The sequence below is a fragment of the Rhinoraja longicauda genome, chromosome 20, assembly GCF_053455715.1.
Source record: "Rhinoraja longicauda isolate Sanriku21f chromosome 20, sRhiLon1.1, whole genome shotgun sequence".
Classification (NCBI taxonomy): domain Eukaryota; kingdom Metazoa; phylum Chordata; class Chondrichthyes; order Rajiformes; family Arhynchobatidae; genus Rhinoraja; species Rhinoraja longicauda.
In genome coordinates, this window is record NC_135972.1 from 20,044,658 (window position 1) to 20,060,457 (window position 15,800).

Consider the following 15,800-nt stretch of genomic DNA (forward strand, 5'->3'; position numbering starts at 1 on the left):
AGTGTTGTTTAAATCCCAACGCTCTGGAAACTGGAGATTGGTGGCCCAACCAGTCTAACCAGTTTGCTGGCTTATCCTTGCTTCAGCAAGTTTCTGCCAGCTGTTTGAGCTAAAATAGACAAAGTAACTCAGTGCTGAGTCACTGGTGCTGGAGTAACTCAGTGAGCCAGGCTGGATTTCTCTCCAGAGAAGTGGGATGGGTGATGTTTCTGGTCGGGACCCTTCTTCAGATGGGTTCCAGATGAGTTACTCCAGCAATTAGTGTCTATCTTTGGTATAATCTAGCATCTGCAGTTTTGTTTCTATAGTTTGATAATCCATTCCCTTCCTTTTTCCTCACCGTGTATATTTCCTTTTAATTACAGTAAACCCTCGGTTTAACAGACCCTTTTATAACAGATTTTGGTTATAGTGGACGGACCTACCGACAGCTGTCCACGCCGTCCCCGGCTTGTGCCACCTCCCCCCGGCTGCTTGCAGCCGCACCTGCCCCCACACTACCACTGTCGAGAGCAGGTTTGAGGTCTGAGGTCATCCTATTCGGCCCCCCCGACTCCATCAAAACGATAACAGGCAGCCTTGGAAGCCTATCCTCCCTAGTCAAACCGCATGTCAAAAACCTTGGTGTGATATTTGACTCTGCATTAAAGTTTGACAAGCAAGTCAACGCTGTGGTAAAAGCCAGCTTCTTCCAGCTTCGTACCATAGCTAAAATCAAACCATTCCTCCAATTTGACGACATTGAAAAAATCATCCACGCATTCATTTCCTCCCGCCTAGACTACTGCAACTCCCTATACACTGGGATCAGCCAATCATCCCTGTCCCGCCTGCAATTGGTCCAAAACGCCGCAGCGAGACTCCTGACGGGTACCCGTAAAAGGGACCACATCACCCCGATTCTGGCCTCTCTCCACTGGCTCCCAGTACAGTACAGAATCAACTTCAAGCCTGTCACTGCCACCAACTCATACCTGCACTCCAGCCACCCACATCCATTGACTGCGCCGATCCTCGTCCTATTGCATCCTATTGGGTTGCATCATGACTGGGTCTCTGTCCAAGACCACAAGCTGTTGCAGATAGTTATGGATGTAGCCCAGTCCATCACACAGACCAGACTCCCCACCATCGACTCCATCTACGCCACACTGTTTCACGTTAGCAGCCACCGTAATCAAGCACTAGTCACACCCTGGTCATTCCCTCTTCTCCCCTCTCCCGTGGGACAGAAGATGCAAAAGCTTGAAAGCACTTACCCCTGGACTCAAGAACAGCTTCTTCCCTTCTGTTGTTAAGACCACTGAACAGTCCTCCCATAAAGCCAGTGTAGTCCTGATCATTCAACCTACCTCATTGTGGACCTTGTACTTAGTTTTATCTGCACCTCCTCTGTAACTGTAAAGTTATAACACTATATTCTGCACTCTGGTATTTTTGTCTTTGCAATATGTGTTATACTTGTGTGGGGTCTGATTATACTCATGTATAGTCTGATTCCCGAATAGCACGCAAACAAAGTTTTTCACTGTCTTGGTACACGTGACAATAATAAACCAATGGCAATATTAGTGTCCTCTGATTAATAAAGGTTTTAATGGAGGTATTTACAGATCAAGGCTTTTTGCATCTAATCATGCTTGGAGGACTCTGGGCTAATTGTAGCATTCTTTCCTGGATGGTCTTTGCTCTGTATGGATTTTTTTGGACTTTTCTAAATTATTTTTGTCCTATTTTCCAAGAATTCATAAACTTCACACCTTAACAGTATGTTTGGACAACCTAGATGTCTTGCCAGGATAAAACCCTTTATAGGGATTGTTTAATTAAAGTGAACACCAACATTTTAATAGCCTCCATCTTCAGCTTTTAAATTGTCCTGGAACATATCACAATCAATCAAAGGAATGTTTTATTAGTGTATTAACACGCCATTAAATCACAAACAGGAAATTACAGTAAACTAAAGTCTAACTGCCCTCTCCAAGTGCAGGAATTCACACCCCTTTCTACTGAGACTAGTTACACTTAGAAAGAAATCCCAAAAGAGGAAAATTCCACATAAATCCAATACAAAATAAAAAAAACAGGAAGAAATGCAGAACTCCAGAACAAATAATCCTTACACATATTTAAAAGGCTTCTGGAGATGCAGGGGGTAAAGAACATAACTCTGACTGTTGCAATCTCGTGACAGGAAATGAACCAAGTTTTCATTGTCTACATTTCAAGGATTCAGCCAACCTATCGAAAAAGAGAAAAGGTTTCGTTTTAATACAGCTTTAATGCAATGATTTTTAAACTATCAGTCTGAAAGAGGGTCCCGACCCGAAATATAGTCTGTCCAGTCTCCTGCGCAGATGTTGCCTGATCCGCTGAGGTAAGTCCTATAAAGCTGCATCATAACTTCCCGACACCGATATGCCAATCTATTGATCATCATTTTGAATTTTTCAATTGACCATTAGCAAAGTATCTGTTTCCAGGTGTTTCAAATTTCCTCTGTACTTTTCTTTGTGTAGTTTCTTGCTATCAAACCCTGAAGCGCTCCTGAAACTAGCTCATCCAAGGAGATGGAAACTAATCTATTAATGCCATTAATCTTAAACTGACAAGATTACTTTAATCTACTTCACTGAAGACAATGCACGATTAAAGTCATCGGTCAGTTTAAGATTAATTGCGTTAATTGATTAGTTTCCATCTCCTCGGGTGAGCTGGTTTCAGGAGGAACCTGTGCACCCTTCCCTTGTTATACAATCCTTTAAACCAAAAGAGCATTCTAGTTATTCTGCACTTCACCCTTAAAGAGACCAACCTCGAAATTCCTTCTGGAATCACCCTAACTCTAACCCGAACTGAAAGAATGTATTCCCTACACAGCCCAGCATGTTTCCTCAATCATGCACTGGGGACAGGAATCAGGGTTAGCCGCATACATTCAGCTGGTACCAACAAGCTTCTGAACATAGAACAGTGCAGCACAGGAACAGGCCCTTCCACCCACAATGTCCCTGCCGAAAATGATGTCAAATTAAACTAATCTCCTCTGCACGTGATCTATTTCTCTCCATTCCCTGCATATCCATGTGCCTATCCAAAAGGATTTAAGGATTCTGGTACCAATGCAAGATGATATCCATGGACACAGGTGCAGGGTTACACAAAAGGGCACAAAGTGCTGGAGCAGTGGCAGCACAGTGGTGCAGCTGTAGAGTTGCTGCCTTACAGCACCAGAGACACGGGTTTGATCCTGACTATGGGTGCTGTTTGTACATGTGCTCTGGTTTGTACAGAGTTTGCTCAATGCTCCGGCTTCCTCCCACATTCCAAAGACGTGTGGGCTTGCAGGTGAATTGGCTTTGCAAATTGTCCCTTGTGTGTAAGGTAGAACTAGTACACGGGTGATCACTGGTTGGTGCGGACTCGGTGGGCCGAAGGGCTTGTTTCTACGCTGTATCTCTAAACTAAACTAACTCAGTGGGTCAGGCAGCATCTCTGGAGAACGTAGATGGGTGACGTCAGAAGAAGGGTCCTGACCCGAAATGTTGCCTGTCCATGTTCTCCAGAGATGCTGTCTGACTGCTGAGTTACTCCAGCACTTTGTGTCCATGGACAGAATACTACCTAAAGGATAAAAGATACGTTAATATAATTACCAGTCCATAGCTTCTTCCAGACCAACTCCTTTGGTTGCAGAGGTTTTGAATATCTGCCATTTCCGATCCTTCATGGCAGGGAGGCCGAGTGCGTTGGCCACCTCTGTGGGAGTCAGAGCATGTTCCATGTCCTGCTTATTTGCAAACACCACTAGCACAGCCTTCTTCAGCTCTTCTTCCTATAAGCAAGCAGTTCAGATGTGATTAAACATCCACTTTTAATGTTTAGTTTATGATTGTCTCGTGTACCGAGGTACAGTGTAAAGCTTTAATCCAATCAAAGAAAAGACTTCTCAGCACAGTGGTGCAGAGGTAGAGCTGCTGCCTTACAGAGTCAGAGACCCAGGTTCGATCCTGACTACGGGTGCCGTCTGTACGGAGTTTGTACATTCTTCCCGTGACCTGTGTGGGTATTCTCCGGGAGCTCCGGTTTCCTCCCACACTCCAAAGACGAACAGGTTTGTAGGCTAATTGGCTTGGGATAATTGACGATTGTCCCTAGTGTGCTGTAGGATAGTATTAGTGTGCGGAGATCACTGGTCGATCTGGACTTGAAGGGCTTGTTTCCGCGCTGTATCTCAAAACTAAACTGTCTGAATAAGTGTTCCAACCCGAAACGTAACCTATTCCTACTCTCCAGATATGCAGCCTGACACGCTAAGTTACTCCAGCATTTTGCGTCTATCCAAAGAAAAGACTTTACGTGAATACAATGAGGCCTTGCACAGATAAAGAGCACAACATTTTAGTACAAAGATATATAAAACTGAACACCACCACCATCTTATATAAAACTGAAGTCCGATTAAAGATAGTTCAAAGATATCCAATGAGGTAGATGGGAGGTCAGGACCATGCTCCAGCTGATGAAAAGACCGTTTAGTTGCCTGATAATAGCTGGGAAGAAACTATCCCTGAATCTGGACATATGCATTTTCACATTTCTATACCTCTTGCCTGATGGGAGAGGGGAAACGAGGTAGTGACCAGGATGAGACTGGCCCTTGATTATGCTAGTGGCCTTGCCGAGGCAGCATGTTGTAGATGGAGTCAATGGAAGGGAGGCTGGTTTGTGTGATGGTCTGGGATACGTCCATAACCCTCTACAATGTGTTGCAGTCTTGGATGGATGACCATGGGGAACATGTAAATGCCAGGTATTACCAGGTTTTTGGCATGGGCAAGTTGGGCTGAAGGGTCTGTTTCCATGCTGCATGACTATGACTTATCTAGTAAACTCAAGCAAGGAGCCATCTCAGTGTTTCAAGCCTTAGAATCCAAGCATGCTGAACAAATATCCAAGTTCTTTAGACTTTATAGAGATACAGCGTGGAAATAGGTCCTTCGGCCCACCGAGTCCGTGCAGACCAGCAACCACCCTGTACACTAGCAGTATCTACACACGATGGACAATTTACAATTTTACCAAAGCAAATTAACCTATAAACCTGTACGTCTTTAGAGTGTGGGAGGAAACTGGAGCACCCAAAGAAAACTTACTTGGTCACAGAGAAAACGTATAAACTCCGTACAGACAGCACCTGAGGTCAGGATCGAACATAGAAAATAGGTGCAGGAGTAGGCCATTCGCTATGACCATGGCTGATCATCCAACTCAGTATCCCGTACCTGCCTTCTCTCCATACCCCCTGATCCCTTTAGCCACGAGGGCCACATCTAACTCCCTTTAAATATAGCCAATGAACTGGCCTCAACTACCTTCTGTGGCAGAGAATTCCACAGATTCACCACTCTCTGTGTGAAAAAAAACTTTCTCATCTCGGTCCTAAAAGACTTCCCCCTTATCCTTAAACAGTGACCCCTTGTTCTGGACTTCCCCAACAGCCGGGAACAATCTTCCTGTATCTAGCCTGTCCAACCCCTTAAGAATTTTGTAAGTTTCTATAAGATCCCCCCTCAATCTTCTAAATTCCAGCGAGTACAAGCCGAGTCTATCCAGTCTTTCTTCATATGAAAGTCCTGCCATCCCAGGAATCAATCTGGTGAACCTTCTCTGTACTCCCTCTATGGCAAGAATGTCTTTCCTCAGATTAGGAGACCAAAACTGTACGCAATACTCGTACCCGGGTCTCTGGCACTGTAAAACAGCATCTCTACTGCTGCGCCAGAGTGCCGCCCTTTTATGGTCACAAACCATGGTCATTTGCTATTGCTTGAATCTTAAATGCATCAGCACTAAAACACCCTCCTTCATCTCTCCCGTCAAAAATGAGAGAGCTTTTGATAGAGAGTTGAATACTTTTGGACGAGGTATTTCAGTGACACCACTCTTCCACTTCCACGTCAAGCATAAAGTGTGATGAACAAAAAGGATTAAGAACTTTGGTGGCAAAACTTCTGAAACTTTCACAAATGTACTAAATAGATGGTGAGCCATCAATCTAATAAAAAGGTTTATAACAAAGATAGACACAAAATGCAGAGTCTGAAGAAGGGTCCCAAACCAAAACGATCCCTATCCATTTTCTTCAGAGATGCTGCCTGACCTGTTGAGTTACTCCAGGATTTTGTGTCTATCTTTGCTGAGACATCAACCTGGGCAAAAATCTTGATTTGTATGGAAGGGTTTAGCAGTACAATAAAATTCAACCTCAGTCCAAGGCATGCTCTAGAGTCGTAGCCACACAGCATGGAAACAGGCCCTTTGGCCCAACTTGTCCATGCTGACCAAGATACCCCATCTCAGCTAGCCCTGTTTAGACAGTTTTATCCATGTAATTGTCCAAGGTATTTTTAAATGCTGTTATTGTCCCCGCCTGAACTAGTACCAATATGCTGCCTGACCTGCCGAGTTCCTCCAGCAGTTTGTTTTTTGAATAGGCCGAGTAAATTCAAACATCTTTCAACGACACCTGTAAAGCAGTTTCCTCACCTCCAGCATGGTAACAAGTTCTGACTTTGAGATCCCCATTCTTTCCTTGTCACAGCTGTCGACCACGTAGATGATGGCATCAGTGTTGGAGTAATAACAACGCCAGTAGGGGCTGAGGAAAGGAGAACATTTGCTTCACAACACACACTGATATGAAATGATATTAGCCTTCTGATACAACAAAGCTTCATCACTATACTGGAAATAACAAAATGAACTGGTTACAGTCATTGCACATGCAAGGGTGGCACAGTGGTGCTGCTGCCTTACAGCGCCAGAGACCCGGGTTTGACCCTGACAACGGGTGCTGACTGTGTGGAATTTGTACATTCTCTCTGTGGGCTTTCTCCGGCTGCTCCGGTTTCCTCCCACACTCCAAAGACATACAGGTTTGTAGGCTAATTGGCTTCTCCAAATTAGCACTAGTGTGTGGGATAGAACTAGCATACAATGTGATCGCTGGTCGGCCCAGACTCGGCGGGCCAAAGGGGTGTTTCTCTAATCTAAACTAAACATTGAACCTGGTAGAAAGGGAGGAACAAGGAGTTTATGGAGCCTGCCTGGCAGAGGGAAGCAGGTGTCTTGGATTTATACTCTGTGGCAATGAGTGAATAACACTTCACTGATAACACACCAGGCCCATGCTCATCAGGAACAACCTTCACTTTAAAATAAGTGTCTACTCATAAGTTCATAAGTTACAGGAGCAGAATTAGACCATTTGAACCATCAAGTCTACTCCACCATTCATTCATGGTTGATGGCTGATCTATCTTTCCCTCTCAACCCCATTCTCATGCCTTCTTCCCATAACCCTTGACACCCTTACTAATCAAGAATCTGTCAATTTCTGCCTTAAAAATATCCATCGACTTGGCCTCCACAGCCGTCTGTGGTGATGAATTCCATAGATTCACCACCCTCTGGCTAAATATATTCTTCCTCGTCTCCTTTCTAAAGGTGTGTCCTTTTATTCTGAGGCTGTGGCCTCTGGCCCTAGACTCTCTGAACAACTTCAAAACGTTGCATGTAGTTCACAACTATGTTGCTGGATCAAAATCCTGGACACCCTTCCCAACAGTATTGTGGGTGTACCCACATTTTAACAGTTCAAGGAGACAGCTCACCTTTCGGGTCGGGTCTGAAGGAGGGTCCCAACCCAAAACATATCTATTGGCTCCAGAAATGCTGCCTGATCCACCAAGTTACTCCAGCACTTTGCGTCTTATTAAGAGTTTTGAGTGTTTTTTTGTTTAGTATATATTCTTTGTGAATAAAGTTTATTTTTGAAAATAAAAAGTTAAAAATGTCAAAAACATAGTGGTGGAGGGGGCAGTGAGGGTATGATAGGAGAGAGGTGGAAATGTAAAGTAGATTCTTGGCCCGCTTACTGCTGTTTAAATGTGTAGGAAGGAACTGTAGATGCTGGTTTACACCAAAGATGGACACAAAATGCTGGAGTAACTCAACGGGACAGGCAGCATCTCTGGAGAACATCTCTGCCCCCGTTGGGTTACTCGAGCATTTTGTGTCGTTCTACTTTAAGCCAGCTTGCTCTTTTATTGTCCATTTCTTGAATCCACATGCTGCAACCTTAGTCTATTTTCCATGTCTATCACACAGTAACCAAAAAAAACTAAAGACAAATCAATCTGATCGCCACACACCAAAACTCTTGTCAAGGCGTAATCAATGTACAGAACTGCCAGTGATGTAGAAGGAAAAAATGCTTTCATACCGTATACTGGTCTGTCCACCCAGGTCCCACACTTGAAACTTAAGGTTCTTGAACGTCACAGTTTCAACATTGAAGCCAATTGCTGCAAAATGAGATGATTCCATTTTACATATAATGTATAAACAGACAGAGATCGCTGTGGTATTCGGTGTAGGGGGAGAGCAACAGAGTAATTTAAATAAAGACAAGAAACTTCAGATGCTGTAATCTTGACCAAAAATCAAAGTGCTGGAGGAACTCAGTGGGTCAGGCAGCATCGACTGGTGGAAAAAAATGGACAGTTGGTGTTTAGGGTCGGGATCCTTTTAGATCTTCTGTTTAACAGTGAACTTGCATGTTCCCTGCATTACTAGAGAGATCTGCCTTGCTTGTCTGGACCCTTCAGTCTGAAACATCATCAGACCATTCCCACGACAGATGCTACCTGATCTACTGAATTCCTTCAGCACTTTGTTTTTGATTAGAGTAACTTCAATTATTGAATTCCTCACAGCCCCAGAGATCGATCCTGTCTGTTCAGCTGCTGAGTGTGGAGTTTGCACGTTCTCACTGTGACCGCGTGGGTTTTCTCCGGGTGCACTGTTTCCTCCCACATTCTAAAGACGTGCGGGTTTATAGGTTAATTGGCCTCTGTAAGTTGTCCCTAGTGTGTAGAGAGTGGATTTGAAAGTGGGATAACATAGAACTAGTGTGAACGGGTGATCGATGTTCGGCGTGCACTCGGTTCGTCGGTGGGCCTGTTTGGAAATGCTGTTTAACTAAACTATAAACACAAGTGGCTGGATCAATTTTATTGATATTCTTCCATGCAATTCTGTGGTTGAAGTAGCATTTTATCTATTATAAAATTGCACTCACACAGGTCCTCCGAGCAGCAAAATGTTCTGGATCACTGAGAAGCAGAAGAGTATTAGAACGAGTGATCGAGAACGTTCAAAGTGTTCGATATTAAGGACTGTCTCAATAAAGCAGAGGTAGGTTTAGAGAGTTACAGCAAATTACAATTACAGAGGAAAAAGTCCAAGGTGCATGAATAGATTCCGAGGTCAGGATCGTACTCTTGCTGATGGGAGGATCATTCAGCAGTCTGATAACTGCGGGGCAGAAGCTGTTCCTGACTCTGGTATGTGCTTGCAAACTTTTGTATCTTCTGCCCGACAGAAGAAGGAATGAGCAAGATGTGAGTGGTCCTGCATTATGTGTAGGTTTAGGTTTATTATTGTCATGTGTACCAAGATACAGTGAAGAGCTTTGTTTTGCATGTTATTCAAACAGATCAGATATACCACACATAGATAAAATCACTTCAACTCAAGTACAATAGATAGATCTGTCTCAGAAAAGCAGCTAATATAATCGGAGACGTCCCACCCCGGTCATTCTTCCTTCTCCCTGCTCCCATCCGGCAGAAAATAAAGAAGCGTGAGAGCATCCAGACTCAGAAACAGCTTCTTCCCGTTATCAAGTTCTGAACAGTCCTTCCTTAAGCTAGGGTACCGTCCGATTTACATCTACCCATTACGGACATTGGACTTTGACTATGGAACTGATACGCTGCAATGCTGAGAACTATATTCTGCACTCTGTATCCATTGTATTCGAGTTGGCCATGACATTTTTGACACAAAGGGTGGTGGGTGTATGGAACAAGTTGCCAGAAGAGATAGTTGAGGCTGGGACTATCCCAACGTTTAAAAAACAGTTAGACAGGTACATAGATAGGACAGGTTTGGAGGGATATGGACCAAGCGCAGGCAGGTGGGACAAGTGTAGCTGGGACACGTTGGCCGGTGTGGGCAAGTTGGGCCAAAGGCGTTTCTACACTGTATCACTCTATATCTCTACGAGTGTATTTATGTATAGTATATCTGATCCGCTTAGATAGCGTGCAAAACAAAGCGTTTCACTGTACCTCGGTACACATGACAATAATAAACCTACATCAAAGTCACTCCAACCATTGGGAAGAAGGTACACTGAAAACTGTAATGTCCAGGTTCATGAGCAGTTTCTTCCCAAAATCATCAGTGTATTAAACATTACACCCTCCAAATAAACTCTGAACTACATTGACTTGGGGGCATTGTCTTTTTCTTTGCAAGAAAATTCTGAACTTTTTTGTCATTTACTTATGATGTTTACAGAGTACTCTGCTTACATATCTGTGGTGCTGCTGCCGGTAATATTTTCATTATTCCATTTAGGGACAAATGACAATAAATCATTCTTGACTCTTTAAGTATACAAACTTATAAATAAGCACTGACATTGCAAAAGTAGGTGTGCAACAGCTAACAGTCACAGCAGAGGGGGGTGGCAGAACACTTACTGGGGATAGTGGTGACGACCTCGCCCACCTGCAGCCTGTAGAGTATCGTGGTCTTGCCTGCTCCATCCAGACCCAAGATCAATATCCTCATTTCTCGCAACCCAAACAGGCTGGAAAACAAGGTGGAGAACAGCCCACCTGCAATGAATCAGAACAACACACATTTACAGTGGAAATCCTATTTCTGCAACCAGTTCAACCATCGAATATAACTTCTACACCAATCATTAGTTGTCCCATTACAAACTCCACCCAACCTTATGCCATCATCCCTTTTGTACAGTAGTGATCTCCCCATAGCGTCACCATAACTATGTTTAAGCAAAAAACACTGCATTGGTTGCAAAAGCAAAAACGGTGGAAATACTGAGATTAAGCAGAATCCATTGGGAGTGAAAGTGTTAATGTCTCAGGTCTCAACTTTTACTCAAAGGTCACATCGACATTAAGTTTTTAAGAGATAAAGCATGGAAACAAGCCCTTTGAACCATCAAGCCCACACCAACCAGCGATCACATATTCACCACTTTCTCATCCTAGGGACAATTTACCGAGGCTGATTAACCTACAAACCTGCACTTCTTTAAGATGTGGGAGAAAACCCGGAGGAAACATCTCTGAAGAACATGTATAGGTGACGTTTCAGGTCTGAAGAGGGGGTCCTGACTCGAAACATCACCTACCCATGTTCTTCAGAGATGCTGCCTGACCCGCTGAGTTTCTCCAGCATTTTGTGTTCTTCCGTCTCCCTTATTCAGAGAGACTGATTGAAGAGTTGCAGATTGTGAAGCCAGAGGAAAGAATAGAAGGAGGGGAGAAATAGGTGCGAGTCCAGGGGGGGGGGGGGGGGGGGGGGGTGGGGGCATAGAGGACGGGGAGGGGGTTGTAGGCAGTTACCTAACATTTGAGAATTCAATATTCAAAACATAATATTGTGTTTTGCAAAGCATCTGTGTTTGTGTTTTAAGCTTTTCCGAAGCAACCAGTGTTTCACTGAACAGTCAGCAGCTTACATCTGAATGGATCCAGACTAAGAACGAAGGAGACGCATGACAATTTGAGGCAGGGTTGAACGGATGCTGAAGGTGGATCTGATGCTCAAGCCCTTTGCTAGGTCTACGGCAGACTGAGTAAATGCACTGAAAACAGCAAAAACCTTCTCCTCCAACTCTCTCCAAATTGCAACCATTATCAAAACACTATTCACTTGTAACGCAACTCAATTATGAAAATTCACTCTTCTGAAAAGTACAGGTAACAACTGAAAATGTTATTGTTAATTTATGTCATTGTTTTTCCCTGAGTCAAAGCACAGCAATTAGCAATGTATACTTATGCCAAAGTATGGCATCCGGACTTCATCAGAGTATTGAGTATAGATGTTGGGAAGTCATGTTACAGTTGTACAAGACATTGGTGAGGCTACATTTAGAGTATTGTGTTCAGTTTTAGTAACCGTGTTATAGGAAACGTGTTGTCACTGGAAAAGGGCAGAGAAGATTTATAAGGATGTTGCCAGGAGGGCCTGAGCTTACGGGAGAGGTTGAGCAAAGGTTGAGCAGGCTAGGACTCCATTCATTGGAGCTCAGGAGTACGAGGGGTGATCCTGTAGAGGTGTACAAGATCATGAGTAATAGAACAGGTATACACAGTCTTTTGCCCAGAGTAGGGGAATCAAGAATCAGGGACATAGGTTTAAGGTGATGGGGAAGAGATTTAATAGGAACCTGAGGGGTAATTGTTTTTACACAAAGTGTGGTGGGTATATGGAACAAGCTACTGGAGGAGGAGGTCGTTGAGGCAGATACTATCTTAACGTTTAAGAGACAATTGGATAGGTACATGGATAGGGTAGGCGTAGAGGGATATGGGCTGTTCGGCGTGGGCCGCAGGGCCTATTTCAATGTTGTAAGACTTTATGACCATATTTAAAATTAAAATAGCTTTTGTCAATGTGCTTAAATCTCCATTTCTTTTGCCCTTTCTGGTTGACTTTCACCAGCATAAAGTTATAGAGTCATACAGCATGGAAACTGGTCCTTCAGTCCAACTCGCCCTTGCTGAACAAGGTACACCATCTAAGCTAGTTCCATAGCAGTAGGTCAGTAATCAGCAGCCACATCTTTGGAGTCAGATTGTTGTGGAGTCAAGGGCACTCCACATAAGAAACAGCAACGGGAGTAGGCCACACTTCAAGCCTGCTCCACCATTCATGACTAATCCTCCACCTCCACACCATCTTACAGCACTATCCTCAAATCATACACAAGGAAATGCAGATGTCTGTTTACAAAAAAGGACACCAAGGGCTGGAGTAACTCAGCATCTGTGCAGAACAATGGATAGGCCATGACCTGAAACGTCACCCATTCCTTCTCTCCAAGATGCTGCCTGGCCTGCTGAGTTACTCCAGCATGTTGTGATACCATGTTTAGGGTCAGAACGCTTCTTCAGTGATTAAACAGAAAATAAGTGCAGGAGAAGGCCTTTCAGCTCTTCGAGCCAGCACTGCCATTCAATTGGATCATGGCTAATCATCCAAAATCAGTACCCCTCACCCCATCTCTCTCCCTCACTCACCCATGTCCCCCTCACCCCCATCTCTCTCTCTCTCATTCACCCACCTCTCCCTCACCCCATGTCTCTCCCATATTCACCCATCTCTCTCCCTTATTAACCCATCTCTCTCCATCATCCCCATCTCTCTCCCTCATTCACCCATGTCTCCCCCTCACCCCCATCTCTCATCTCTCTCCCTCACCCCATCTCTCTCCCTCACCCCATCCCTCTCCCTCACCCCCATCTCTCTCCCTCAATACACAATAGGTGCAGGAGTAGGCCATTTGGCCCTTCGAGCCAGCACTGCCATTCAATGTGATCATGGCTGATCATTCACAATCAGTAACCCCATCTCTCTCCCTCACCACCATCTCTCTCCCTCACCCCTATCTCTCTCACCCCATTTCTCTCCCTTACTCCTATCTCTCTCCATCACACCCCCATGTCCCCCTCACCCCCATCTCTCTCCCTCACTCACCCATGTCCCCCTCACCCCCATCTCTCTCCCTCACTCACCCATGACCCCCTCACCCACCCATGACCCCCTCACCCCATCTCAATCCCATCTCTCTCCCTCAATCCCATCTCTCTCTCTCTCTCCCTCACTCCCATCTCTCTCACCCCCACCCCACCTCACTCTCATCTCGCTCTCTCCCTCACCCTCACCCCATCTCTCTCTCCCTCACCCCTCCCTCTCCCTCTCTCTCTCCCCCTCACCCCATCTCTCTCTCCCTCACCCCCTCCCTCTCCCTCTCTCTCTCCCCCTCACCCCATCTCTCTCTCCCTCACCCCCTCTCTCCCTCTCTCTCTCCCCCTCACCCCATCTCTCTCTCCCTCACCCCCTCTCTCTCCCTCTCCCCATCTCTCTCTCCCTCACCCCCATCTCTCTCCCTCACCCCAACTCTCTCTCCCTCACCCCCTCTCTCTCCCTCTCTCTCTCCCCCTCACCCCATCTCTCTCTCCCTCACCCCATCTCTCTCTCCCTCACCCCATCTCTCTCACCCCATCTCTCTCTCCCTCACCCCCACCTCTCTCTCTCTCTCTATCTCTCTCTCCCTCACCCCCATATCTCTCTATCTCTCTCTCCCTCACTCACCCATGTCTCCCTCCGACGTGGCCGTCACTCGCGGCTGCGCGCGCACTCCCCGACGTAGCTCGCCAGCAAAGGCCGCAGATTCGCGCCTGTCTGCGAAGCGACGTTAAACAATCCCGTTGTCAAAAAAATGAAAAAGAAGTAGCTGAAATTTTTTTCATAATTTGCTTCACTCCATCATCGTTACCAAAGTCGATGATCAGTAAACATCTAGAAATCCACGGCAACCGATTCGTGCCGGAAGGAGGCGGGGCTGGTCACTCTGACCTGGTCCAGGCGTGGAAGCCGGTCTGCGTGTCACGTGCCGAGGGAGAAGCTGGACTGGGTGGGACGTAATCAGAATCTGACGCTTGGCTCGTTCTGAGCATCACGTCATCTGGACCGCAGATGCCAGGTTGGGCGTCACGTGTATGGGGCTGGGTGTGTGGATGGTGGCGGCCGCTTGGGGGCGCTGCAGGCGGGTTTCCCACTGGAACAGGTTTAGTTTAGTTTAGGTCTCGAAGCTTGACCTAAAGCTTTCTCCTCCGCCTAGCAGAGCTGGTCCTTACCCTCAACAACTTCTCCTTTGCCTCCTCCCACTTCATCCAAACCCAAGGTGTAGCTATGGGCACTCGCATGGGCCCCAGCTATACCTGCCTCTCTGTAGGGTACGTCGAACAATCCCTGTTCCAGGCATACACTGGCCCCATCCCCGAACTCTACCTCCGCTACATTGACGACTAAATTGGTGCTACCTCTTGCACCCATGCAGAACTCACTGACTTCACCACTAATTTCCATCCTGCTCTTAAATATACTTGGACCATCTCCCTACCGTTTCTGGATCTCACCATCTCCATCACAGGAGACAGACTAGTGACCAACATCTACTACATACCCACTGACTCTCACAGCTATCTTGACTACACTTCTTCCCACCCTGTTTCCTGTAAAAACTCTATCCCCTACTCCCAATTCCTCCGTTTACGCCACATCTGCGCCCAGGATGAGGTGTTTCATACTAGGGCACCAGAGATGTCCTCATTCTTTAGGAAACGGGGGTTCCCCTCTTCCATTATAGATGAGGCTCTCATTAGGGTCTCCTCAATATTCCGCAATATGCCCTAGCTCCCCCTCCCCCTATGCGTAACAAGGATAGAGTCCCCCTTGTCCTCACCTTCCACCCCATCAGCCGTCGCATACAACAAATTATCCTCCAACATTTCCACCACCTCCAACGGGATCCCTCCACTGGCCACATCTTCCCATCTCCATCCCTTTCTGCTTTCCACAGTTCCCTCCGAAACTCCCTGGTCCACTCGTCCCTTCCCACCCAAGCCGCCCCTCCTCAGGTACTTTCCCCTGCATCTACAGGAGATGCAACACCTGCCACTTTACCTTCCCCCTCAACTCCATTCAAGGACCCAAACAGTCTTTCCAGGTGAGGCAGAGGGTCACCTGCATGTCCTCCGACCTCATCTATTGTACTGTTCCCGATGTCAACTTCTCTACATCGGCGAGACCAAGCGCAGGCTCGGCGATCGTTTAGC

General features: G+C 45.9%; 1 protein-coding gene across 1 annotated transcript; it reads right to left on the reverse strand.

The window, feature by feature from the left end:
• Positions 1–1,906: 1,906 nt before the first annotated feature.
• Positions 1,907–14,431, reverse strand: arl1 (ADP-ribosylation factor-like 1). Its single transcript, XM_078417116.1, has 6 exons — positions 14,275–14,431; positions 10,620–10,757; positions 8,291–8,372; positions 6,553–6,664; positions 3,660–3,838; positions 1,907–2,244 (listed from the first exon to the last, which is right to left on the reverse strand). Exons 1-6 carry the CDS (start codon positions 14,276–14,278, stop codon positions 2,214–2,216), a joined length of 546 nt encoding a protein of 181 aa, XP_078273242.1. The 5' UTR covers positions 14,279–14,431; the 3' UTR covers positions 1,907–2,213.
• Between the last annotated feature and the right edge of the window lie 1,369 nt (positions 14,432–15,800).